A 12,861-nucleotide genomic window follows, 5' to 3' on the forward strand; every position below is an offset into this window, starting at 1 on the left:
GGATACGGCTCATCTGACACCTGTCACTGGATCAGCTGCTACGTTTTATCCGAGGAGCGTGCTACTACAGAAATGCAAAAACTAACAGAAACAGAGGCTGCAACACAAATCATGTACATGTTTGTATTCATATTTTAATACTTAATGTTTATTGGTAACATATTTTCAATTTTCTTTTAATAATGCAAAAAAAAAAAAGAAAAGAAAAAAGAACAAGTTGTGTTTTCTGCAGTTGAGTTGATTACAGTGGAGGCTCTGTGGTTCTAGCTGTAGTTCCTCAGGTACACCAGTCTGTGAGGCTGGAACTTGTCCCGACACAGGGGGCACTCTGCCTGTAAAACACATGAGGTCAGGTGAAGACTGCTCTACCATCTATTAATGCTTCAACATTAAGTATCATCAGTCTATCTTTAATCATGGCCATGTACTGCACTTACTGGTAATTAAACATAGATTTAAGATGTCAGTTGACCAGCCTAGCTTAGCCAGTTATGGACCGATCTCAGGCCTTTAGTTTCTATTTCAAAGAGACTCCTGTGCTGTGAAACAGCAGACTGAAAGGTTTACAGAAAGCTCTTGCATGCAGAAGCACACATTTTCATTACATAGCAAAGACAAAGGCCTTGATGTCAGTTGATGTCTAAACTCAGATGATGTTAAGAAACCTTTTGTCTAACTACACTCTGGATGGCTTTAACGACCACGATGTGTAAATATGTAAGACTGCACAATATAGAGTGATGCTGAAAAAAACGAGTTCATATAATGATTACTTCTGGCTGGACTGATAACAATGAACTACGAGTTATTATCAGGTTGTCTCAGAGGGCAGGTAAAAAATGCTGCAGTGAGTAGAGACAGCGTGTTTCTCCTATACTGGCTCCTCTTCATTGGCTCCCTGTTAAATCTTAACATCTGCTCCCACACAAGGTCTTGAATAACCATGCCCCACGGTACCAGGTCACCACAGTGCCTCTTTTTATATACACCCACAAACCGCAAGCAAGCCTGCATTAGTAGCTGAAGGTGTGAAGCCGACGGTGCCACAGGAAGGCAGCCCAACAGGAAGGAAGCATGGTGGAGCAGTTGGTGTCTGTCTTTGCCTACTTTCAGTTTATAGGACTATCCGTTGGATGACGTGCCCAAAAAAAGGAATTAAAAATTAAATGTATCTTTTTTCCCCCATTTCTTGTTTCTATCTTTTAATTAGATAGAAAAGTAAGACTTGCACTTAGGCACCTCCAGAGGACAGAAAGGACTCACGTCAGAAAGAAAACTGCATTCTTTCTGCTGTAAAACTTGGTCACTTGCTTTTTATTTTAGTTGTCAAGTATTGTAAGACTTTATATTAAAAGAAAATCTCAACAATCTCTGATGAGCATCATGAAGAACATTCAGGGAGGGGCAGCCGTCTGTGAAAGCCAGCTGTGGGAGGAGCATAGCACGACCACACACCACAAATCAGCAGAATTCCTGTTATAGGAACAACATCTGCAGAGACCGTCCAGGGTACACCGGGATGCTGACCCTCAAAAACTACCTGTACTCCTGTTCCAGGATTCCCCTGTGTTCATTGGTTAAACAAGCTAGCTTGTAGATTTAATCAGCTGTTAAGTGTCTTACTGGTGTAAATGTAAGCAACGCTGCCCACCACGACTGAACTGGCATCACTGTGGGCAGACTGGAAAATGTCTACATTCAAAGTTTCAAAATTTTCGATCAGTTATTTCTGCCCATTTTAATGTTCAAGTTATTAAAAATGTGCGCTTACAGTGCGTTTCATTAATTATCAAACATGTCAGAAGCCAGTAAAAGGACATTGGCTTGGCTACAAATACCATTAGTGTCAGTAATCTAGTAAGCATTTTGGTTCTTTCTTACTTTATTTTGACAAGACGGCAACAGGAACTTAATGACAGCTGACACTGCTGTTTGTCCAATAACACTGAAGATGGTGCACACTGACCTTGGTGTTGCACCACTCTGTGATGCACTCCCAGCAAAACAGGTGTCCACAGGGGGTGGAGGTGGAGTGTCTCCTCTCCTCCAGGCAGAGGATGCAGAGGGCAGCTCTGGGACCGGAGCTCTGTCTGTGCTGTGGACTACACAGACATACTTCAATTAAATGTTTGTTTTTTGTTTTTTTATAAAGACATGAATTTCATCAGGTTTTATTTCTAGAATGCGTTTTTTGTAGATTAAATCTTGCTGGAACAGGAACGATGCCCCGACATGAGCACATGGTGCTGGGATTTAAGCTGTCACACCAGTGTGTACCTGAGCTTCCTGTGGAGACTCCACTCCTGCCTGGCTCTCTGTCTCTGTCTGAAGTTGTTGAGTTGCAGACACACAGTGATGAGCAGCTGGAGGAGGGACATGACTCCCAGTAACCTGTAACTGCTCCCGACGGTGCTGTCGTTACTGTTCAGCCCTACCACACGCATCTAAAACACACACACACATTCATGAAGATACGAGCTGTAGGATGAAATGTCACTTTCATTGGACTCCAAGTAAAATCAGGGTCACAATTCTGCGAAGAAGAGTAGCACAGAATTCATCCACAGTGATACCAAAGATGATCTGATGCGTCTAAGTATGACAAATATGCAAAAATCAACAAAACGAAAGAAATCAGGGACAAATATTTCCTACAGCACTGGATTTTTTTAAATTACCTACATAACTAATATCAGCCACTCTCTTGGACAGGTGATGGAACGACCCGCTGACGTAAAACAGAGCCGAGTGGAGGCGATAGAGGAGGGTCAGGCTCTGCTGGAGGACAAACACAGCGTTCAGACACGCCCTCCTCTGGGGCTCTGAACACAGCGCCGCCGCTTTCTGGACCCATCTCCTCAGCCAAGACTCGAGGCTCCATGGCACAGACCCCACCTGCTGCCGACGGCGGCTCTCCTGCCCGCCTTCAAGCTCGTTCTCCAGACACACCAGCAGCTTGTCCAACAGATAAGGAACGAAGGCGTGGCAGAGGACAAACACACCTCGTCTGGCTGGAGAGGGGATCTGACGTTTAGTGGGATCCACTTGGACAATGTTAACATATTCCTCACCCAGAGTCTGATAGCCTGGAGAGGAGAACCATCGATCAAAACAGGAAATCTGCTAAATGCCTTAACTAAACATGGTTTATGGTGACTACCCAAAAATGTTGTTAGGCCAAAATATGCAAGATCTGACAACAGCTCGATCTCCTTCCTCCACTCCAGCCATCGTCTGGATCCTACAGGGAGATGAAGAAAACATACGGAGGCTACAGTCACCTCACTTTGGCAATATCATATAATGCCCAGCATGAAATATGTTTGATTAATATCATCCCACAGACAAATATCTTTACAGTGCATATACACATGGATTATACACGGAGACAAACTTGTATTTGTCCGACAGCTTCAGCTTCTGCTTACATGGGTAAAAAGAAAACTCACAAGCTGCATGTTTCTGATCAAATAAAGAGTAGATTATAAATTAAATATTCCTTTATTGGATGAGAAAATCTCACTATATCATAACAGTTTTAGGTCAGATGGGCTGATTTTGGCTAAACAGTCCAACAGAGCAGAGACGATACAAACACCAAACGCTTACGTCAAAACACACACATGTGCAGCAGTATATATACACATACATACATATGTGTGTGTGTGTGTGTGTGTGTGTGTGTGTGTATATATATATATATATATATATATATATATATATATTTATTAGGGGTGCAACGATACACAAAATTCACGGTTCGGTTCGGTATTTTTTCGATACAAAAAAAAAATGTTCATGCCTTTTTAATTTGTCATTTATTAAAATTATAAATATATATTTTAACACAAAAGTACAGTTTTTAAATTTAACCCTAACCCTTGTGCGTGTTGTTTTTTAGCTCGTCATATTGCAGCCACAGAAATTCTTTTGTCCATGAAACCATAAAGCTGCACTTTCTTTTTGCCTTATAGTCTGATTTGTCATAACTTCTCCGTTTTGTGGTAAGCTTTTCTTTGGCTGTCACTTCTTCACCCTGACCTGTCTTATTTGGCTCAGCAGAACTAAAATATATATCTGTCTGTGAAGGTTCTCAATCATCCAGGTCATCGTAGTGAAATATATATCCTGCCGCACTCACATAAGCTCAGCGATTCTCTGCGCGATCAACCTCTCACATGTTTAAGCTGCGGGAGATTTCACTTGTCATGTTTGCATAGTAAGCTAACGATTAATAAGACGATGTCAGAGGAATTGGTGCACAAATTATCATCACTCACAGATCAGTGCTGTCGCTCTCTATACACAGTTCGCGCGATTGCAAAGTGAAAGCAAAAAAACAAGCGCAAATTCAAACACGATTTCAATATGTCACATATTGACAGTGGCTCACCGATGCCAATGACATAATTACCCAGCTACATTTCTGAAAGAATGCAAAAGCATTGACATATATTTTTCCTTCCTACAATAGCCCGACGGGCAGGGGAGAGATAGCCCCGGGACGTCGGGCTAGCGATATTGCGAGCCCTGTATCTGATTGAGGAATCACTCATCTTTGGAAAAGAGAGTTTATTACAGAGAAATGTCTCTTTCCAAAATAAAAGCTATACTATCCGCTTCTTCTGGGCTATATTCTCAGCAGCATATTAAACATATCCGGTCTCCATAAGGAGAATCCTGTGCTAACAGCTGTCTAAATGACTCGGCTAAAGTTTGTAGCATGCATGCTTGTCGGCGTAAATGTGCAGTCATATTCGTTGTGTTCCCACTAGTGCTTTCAGGTTAATCTCGTTGAAATAACCTTAACGCCACAACATGGCAAATCTCCGTTAACGAGCTACCCTATACAGAGGGGCTAGACGGCCAACACGTTAACGAGCTAACTGCGCTAACACACTAGTTCACACCAATGTAATTGAGCATTGCATGGCACATCCAACATACTGTTTTACTTTAGTCCATGACTCGCTTACCTTCAGGGTCATACGTCACATGAAAACCAAAATAATTCCAAACGCCAGATCTGAATGAGAGTGGGGAGGTCCACTTCTGTCTCGCTAGCTTGCCCTGCGCTCTTCCTTCTGACCATGCTGTCTGTGTTGAGCGCTCAGTGAATCTGCGTTCGACTACTCCGCCTAGGCTGCACTCTCGAGCCTAGGCGGAGTAGTCAAATGCAGATTCACTGAGCGCTCAACACAGACAGCATCGTCAGAAGGAAAGTTGATAAAATAAATTACAAATTTTGTATTGTTCTTTTTTTTTTCTCCCCTTTGGTTTTCTTTCTTTCTCTCCCCCTCTTTCTTTCATTCTTTCCCCCTGTCCTATCCCACAGTCATGTCTGTCCCGTTTGCAACTGAAAATAAAATAAATTCATAATTATAATAAAGGTCAATCAAATGGACCAATATGATGATCCACTTAAAATAAATCCTCTTGGCATCTTTCTTGGCCTCAAGACAACAATTCTGATGGCTATAGATCCAAACGGGACACAAAAAAAAAAAAAAAAAAATTGAAAAAAAAAAATTGAAAAAAAATTGTATTGTTCGATACACTGTATCGAACGGTTCAATATCGATACGAATATCGTTGCACCCCTAAAAAAAAAAAAAAATATATATATATATATATATATATACACATACATACATATACACACACACACACACACACACGTGTGTATATATATATATATATATATATACACATATATACACACACACACACACACACACACACACACACACACACACTAGGGCTGAACGATATATCGCATTTGCGATAATATCGCGACATGATCAAGTGCAATTTTCTAACCGCAAAGGCTGCGATTATACTCTGGACATGTCCAAATTCATGGGCTGCATCCTCCTGAGGCCGCATTTGTAGACCGATTACGTCACAGCGACGCGCCGAAGGCTGTCCAAATTACTACCATATCCCAGAATTCATAGCGCGGCCCAGCCAAACTCCAGTTTCCAACAATGGCGGCCTCTACTAAGTTTTAAAATTACTCATACTAATCTTTCTGGGTCACAAAATAAACTTTTAAAATATTTTCAGGCGAGAAAGTAGTTGTGTAAACATCAAATATCTGCTCGGTTTATCAAGATATCCCATATTTGCAAAAGTGCTTCGACGTTTTCAGAGGCGTCTGCTACCCACCAGCTCGACAGCTAGCCGGGAGCTCGAGGGTTACTGATGCGGCCGAGAACGGCACAACTCCCGGCACATCATTTTCAGATCACCGCGGAGTTTCGCTGCTCGGGTTAAACGTAATATATAAGTCACTTAGACAACCTAAAAATGTTATTGTTGGGCTTTTTTCAGTGTTTTGTTTGTTCGTGAGTAAATCGGTTTGGCTGAGATTAAAGTTATTAGATTAGATAAAATAAAACTTTATTAATCCCCCGGGTGGGTTCCTCCTTGGTTTTCACACAGCTGACTAAACGTCAAACAGAAAACTTATTAAACAGAAGTATGAGACAGTCGAGAATTTACACCAGTGTCTGGTTATATTTTAGATAGCAAGAAGCAGACGGCCGAGTTTATTAAACTCCACCGAGACAGCGGTGACGCTAATCAGAACTAGACCGTCCAATTTCACGCCTTTAAATTTTAAAGGCGTGTTTGTGTGTGTGTTTATACAACTGCTATTATGTTTGCACTTTATGTGTAATGTTACTGACTGCAGAGATCAGTAAGATGTGTGTATTTTTTATTTATTAGTTTTATTTATTTAATATTATTTTTTAATTGAATGACTGTCTAGTAGTTCACAGATGTCGAAAAACTGAGTGTGGTAAAGCCACTGATTTTGTTTATGTATATTTCTGCAATCTGCACATTGTACTGACTTTCATTTTAATGTTTACACCAGGGTTCCTTGTCAGCACTTTATGCTCAGATGTTTGTAAGCTAAAAATAAACTATTGTGTATGTTCAAATATACTGTTGTGATTGAAGAAGTTAAATAAAAATGTCAGTCATCAATTCATGCATCACCTCATGTCATCATAACAGAGGTCTGTCTTCCAGGAAAGAACAGTTTAAAATTAATGTAATATAGTATTGGCCATACTATATGATGTATTGCTTGTCTTTGTTTAATAATACAGAAGACAAAGACCTTAAAAAATAATCGCATCGCAATATTGGGGCAAAAAATCGCAATTAGATTATTTTCCATAATCGTTCAGCCCTAACACACACACACATATATACATACACACACACACACACACACATACACACATACATACATACATACATATACACACATATATATACACACACACATATACACATATACATATATACATATTAAGAGTGATCTGGCCAACAACTATAACCACAGATCTATGAAGATATTTTAAGAGGCCAAAAAAGACTGGATTGGTTACAATGTAGTTAAAATATCCCAGAGTCATAAAGATACCGTTTATATCTACAGTTTATATAAAACCCCTTTGTAAATAATCCTGCTCACTAAAGGCTGTTTCCCTATAAAAGTAAAGACATCAGAAGCACCTGAAGTCGCAGACCGTGATTACACCGGGAGACAAACACCTGTCGCATCGCAGGACGAGCCCAAAAGTGAACTGAGTTAAAAAGAAGACTTTCAGTCCTCCTTATACCAGAATGACTGAGTGCCAGCTTAGCTGTGCTTCTCTTACCGGCCAGAGTCTGGAAGGCGTCGTTAGCGCTGTTTCTCAGAGAGCTTCGATAGTAGTCGTCCTTCTGACTGGACCGAATCAGCTGAGCCCGAGTCGCAGGAGCCAGGGGCATCGTCCGGTACAGCCGGTCACACGCTGTGACACCGAGATATCACCGTCCAGTGGACTGCTCTTCATTCACACGCAGGCTGATGTCCAGTCGTCCGGTCACTACACGAGATAAAACGTGACTGGGCTGAAAACAAACTTAACAGCGCTTGTTCTTATCTGGGCTGCATTTTGCACACTCTCGCGTCCACTAACATCCACTGAGAGTGTTCAGAGTAGCTGCGGAGTTTTGAGCCGCTCCAGGAAACATTACTGGAGACAGACAGCCAACACTATAACTCACAGCGCCTCTCAGGGGCAGGGAGGAGCATTACAAGCGCACAAGGTTTGGATTTCATATGATTGTGTTTAACAAGGTATCAAGCTGTCGTCTTATATTATGTGTTCAGCTTTTAAAACATACACTCCTAACCAAACCATGACAGCCAAAAACTCAGTAAAAGACCACCTGACCCTGTAAACTGAGCAACAGAAAGCACATGTTCAGAAGAGCCAGTGTGCATTGTAGTGCTCATGTACAGGGTGGAAACAACTGAAGGAAACAATCAAAATTCTAAAAAGCTGATATTGTAGAGATCTGTGTGTGCACATCAAACAGATGAGTTAGACACAGTGAAAGTACTTACAGGTCTGACTGAAGGAACACGTGACTCACTGATGGACTCGGGCACAGTTAGACATATCCTCTGGAAACCATGGATGCTGTGCTATATAAGCTAAAAATATGGGTGACCATCCATCTAGTTATCATAGCATAGTTCAAAAGCCAACATTCGTGCTAATGTGTATATTTTGGCATGAGTTAGTCTAAGAAGCTTGGAAAGAAAGGACTTCTGGACTTCTTTCCAAGCTCTTTAGACCAGTGGTCCCCAAGCCCCAGGCCTCGGACCGGTACCGGTCCGTGAGTCGTTTGGGACCGGGCCGCAAGAGTTGAGGCTCAGGTGTGAAATGTATGGTTTTCAGGGTTTTTATCGGTTTTCAGCATTATTTTGTTATCGTTTTGATCGTTAACTCGGTTTTCCTGGGTCTTTTCACCTGTGTTATGAATAAATCTTCTTTTTTTCCGGTACCGGTACTAGTTTTATTTTGTTGTATTTATCCGCGACACCTTAAAGGCCGGTCCGTGAAAATATTGTCGGGCATAAACCGGTCCGTGGCGCAAAAAAGGTTGGGGACCGCTGCTTTAGACTACGGTGACCTGGCTGACTGAGAACCTTCACAGACATGCGGCATGAGTTACTTACACATTTGTGAAAGCACCATTAATGCTGAAATATATGAGTCTGGATGCCAAATTGGCCTCATCTAATCTTTAAAGGGAAAGATTTTCATTTTTAAACTACAACAACCTTTTTAATAGCATCACTATATTGCTGATAGAAAGAGGAAGGTGTGAGAAGGAGTAAATCATTAGCAGTACACAAAGAGAGGCTGAGATTTCACAGTTACAACAGAAACATGTCATGTTTCACGAACCTCGTGTTTGTGTACAAACAGGTTTCTGAGACAGTGCACAGTGTATGATGGCTCAGTCAATGAGCTGAAGATTCATAAATGCACAGATCTGTTCTCTGACAGTCAAATTATATAATACAGCTTACAGGCGACTCAGTGAAGGTGAAGGTTTTAATGGCATCATGGATCAAAAGAAGGTGTTTGCATTCACCGTACAATGCCTGAGCAAGCACACGTGACTGTTAGACATGTTATCTGTGACTCACATTGGTGATAGTAAAGAACATACTGCATTACTTTAAAAGTAAAGAGTAAAGTAATGAGTAATACTTTACTGTTACTGAGTAAAGACTTTGACACTGGTCAGTTCACATGAGGGCGATAAAAAAAGACTGAGGTCATTTTGCATGTCAAACAGTTTTTACTGAGTTCAGTATATGCAGGATATTCTCTGAACACTGGATTCAGAAATGAGTTCCCTTCATATTCACTCACAGGCTGATCTTTAAATCACATGCCAAGAATTCGAAATGTAAAACAGCAAAAGCTGACCAGATTACAACACGACAATTGTAAAAAAGGAAAAATCCTTCAACTGGCCGACTAGTTCATTTAGCAGTCCAATTGTACATGCTACTGCTGTTGCACAGGTGATATTGCACAACTTTATTCTGGGTACACCAATGGGCCCAAAAAAATAAAATAAAATACTGAATACAACCAAAGAAGGGAATTCAGGACAATCAGTTCAATCGATTCTCTTTCACCTTGGTTTTTCTGTAATATTACACACTGGTATGTCTGCCCAGCTGCCAAAAAGTTGTGATACAATATGTCATAACCTTAAACTGTACTGCCAAAAGTAATCACTCACCCACTCAGACATTAACCTGATAGAACACCTCTGGGATAAATTCCAGTGGAGAATGCAAGCCCGACTGTCCAACATCAGCGGCTGACCTCATAAATCACTCCTAAAACCAACCTTCTTTACACCTTTGCATAAATATGGAGCCTGTATTTATATCCAGTAAACCCACATGGATGCACACTACAGTATATGTGAAGTCCTGCTATAAGCTGGTTTTTAGTTTTTTCTTTGTATTCTGTGCTTTCTGCCCTAAAAACAAACACTTTGAGCACTTAAAGCACTTTCTGTCATGTGATGATCACACCTGCAAATCATACACTGCACACACAAATATGATGCACATCATTCTTGTTTATGCATAATGCCTTATCACTCATTTGGTGTCCAGATGTCAGAATGAATGAACAGAGTTTAGTCTCCACAGCGCTTTTTAACCGGGTCGCCTGCAATATTTTTTGCAACCAGCAGATGGCACAACTGAGCGACACATCAACATCTTGCCAACACAATGTGGATGCAGTAAGAGGAACGTGCTACAGTCCACGAGGCGTCATTAAAGATGTTTGACACTGAGACTCTGAAGCTTGTTTCATCTCAGCCGAAGCGTCTCGTCTCACTGTGCCGGGGCTTATGTCAGATCTTTGTAATCACATGACCGACGACGCTAAGGCTACGAAACACCAGAGGTGACGTGACTGATTCAAATATTTGGTGCTGTTTCATTTGTCGGGAGATGTGAAATGAATGATCAGTGTTCCCTTCCTGCTTCACTTGCAACAACCTTAGCTATGCCTCCGTAACACTGATGTTGCTGTCATCTCACATAACAGAACAAACCTGTCATATCAATCTAAGTCATGACGGAATAATAAGTAGTAACAGGACAGCACATTTGACATTAGGCCAGACTGACAATGTCCTGCAACAAATGGCAGAGATGCTATTACCTGAAAAGGTTGTTAATTTTCATCAGATTTAACAAAACAAGAATTTAAGTTGAATTTTTAGGCGTTATGAAGTAAAGTTACACATTAGAACAAACAAAATAAACAAAGGCAACAACATATAACACAAAAACTAACACATGTAAATCGTTTCGTTACAGAAGAAGAACTTTATGAAAAGTTAAAAGTTTTTTTGAATAATGGGTTTTATTTGGTGAAATAAAGAAGAAATAAAAAGAGAGCACTCACTGTGAAACAGACTGAACAGCAAACGGCCAACATTTTCAAAGTGACCTCACGGCACAGAACATAACAAACATAGTTTTTCATCATCATCACAATGTTTGCTGGGAAAGGAGCTGTACCTTTGTAAAAGCTTGTTGTTGTTGTTTTTTACCTTGGTGCTTGTTTTCAGCTCAGTTCAGACGAGACTGACAGTAACAGCACTGAAAACAGGCACTTTATCTGTGATAACAGTGACACTGAGGGAGGAAGACTTGATTAAAGTGCCTGAGGGGAAAATGTTTGTTCATTAAAAAACAAACAATGAGACTGTCAGGCTCAGGAGAGACTCGGAGGCAGTCCGTCACTTCAGTTCACAATTTATTTACACACAGACACCATGTGCGGATATATACAGGTGAGGGGGCACAGGAAGAGGGTCTCCGGGGAACACAGGCACGGGAAGGGGATGGCTAAGTACACAATCCTTCACTGAAGCTCAGGTAGCTCGGACTCCGGCTTTTAGCTCACCAAACGGCGGTCCTCAGGCTGGCGAGAAATCTAACACAGGGAGGAAAAAAGGTAAGTTGCGGCACGAAAGAAACTTGGGAAAAAGCTCAGATTAGCGATGACACTGACGAGTGTTACACAATAATCCAGCGAAGAAGCACTCTCAGCAGCCGCCTTAAGAAGTGGATGAGATGATTGTTTGCAGGTGTCCGAGCCGGGGGCTGGAGCCGTCATGACTCCGCCCCGGTAGAGCGCAGTGTGCGGGAGGGGAGAGAGATGCAGCACAACAAAAACACTTGTAGCCATACAGAGTCAGCCGAGAAGGCACAGGGTCATGACAGTACCCCCCTCAACGGGAGCCTCTCGGCGACCCACCCGGCTTACCCGGATGCCGCCGGTGAAACTCGCGGAGCAGACCAGGAGCCAGAACCGCCGACCGGGGCACCCAGGAACGTTCCTCTGGCCAGTAGCCCTCCCAGTCCACCAGGTACTGAACGCCCCTCCCCCGCCGCCGAGAGTCCATAATGCGGGCGATGTCAAACACTTCCTGCCCAGCCACGAGCCGGGCGGGTCGGAGGGGGCCTGGAAGGAGGGCACAACGGGCTGGAGAGCACGGGTTTGACCTGGGAGACATGGAAAACATTATGGATACGCATGTTGCGAGGCAACTTCAGACGGACAGATACCGGATTGACCAGGGCCTCGATCTCGAACGGACCGATGAATGCCGGGGAAAGCTTCTTTGACTCAACACGAATGGGAACGAAGCGTGAGGAGAGCCATACCTGTTGCCCAACCGTATAGGCAGGTGCAGGGACCCGCCGGCGGTCGGCGAGCGCCTTATTGCGCTCCGCCGTCCGCAGCAGAGCGGCTTGGGTGGACCGCCAGGCCCGGCGGCACCTGCGGAAATGATGTTGTACTGATGGGACGGTATGCTCACCTTCCACGGCCGGGAACAGGGGTGGTTGGTAGCCCAATGAGGCGTCGAACGGCGACAGTCCAGTGGCTGATGAGGTCAGGCAGTTGTGGGCGTACTCAACCCAGGGGAGCTGCTCGCTCCAAGTGGTCTGGT

At 42.6% G+C, this 12,861-nt stretch overlaps 1 protein-coding gene across 1 annotated transcript; it reads right to left on the reverse strand.

Annotated features, from left to right (window-relative positions):
- Positions 1-109: 109 nt before the first annotated feature.
- Positions 110-8,036, reverse strand: pex10 (peroxisomal biogenesis factor 10). The gene is made up of 6 exons (XM_086276748.1): positions 7,680-8,036; positions 3,161-3,241; positions 2,683-3,086; positions 2,278-2,444; positions 1,967-2,102; positions 110-332 (listed from the first exon to the last, which is right to left on the reverse strand). The coding sequence occupies exons 1-6, from the start codon at positions 7,789-7,791 to the stop codon at positions 264-266; spliced, it is 969 nt and encodes a 322-aa protein (XP_086132874.1). The 5' UTR covers positions 7,792-8,036; the 3' UTR covers positions 110-263.
- Between the last annotated feature and the right edge of the window lie 4,825 nt (positions 8,037-12,861).

This window comes from Aulonocara sp. 'chitande type north' Nkhata Bay, linkage group LG20 (assembly GCF_057382095.1).
Source record: "Aulonocara sp. 'chitande type north' Nkhata Bay isolate Kocher_YH1m ecotype deep benthic linkage group LG20, A_spYH_male_GT1.1, whole genome shotgun sequence".
NCBI lineage: Eukaryota > Metazoa > Chordata > Actinopteri > Cichliformes > Cichlidae > Aulonocara > Aulonocara sp. 'chitande type north' Nkhata Bay.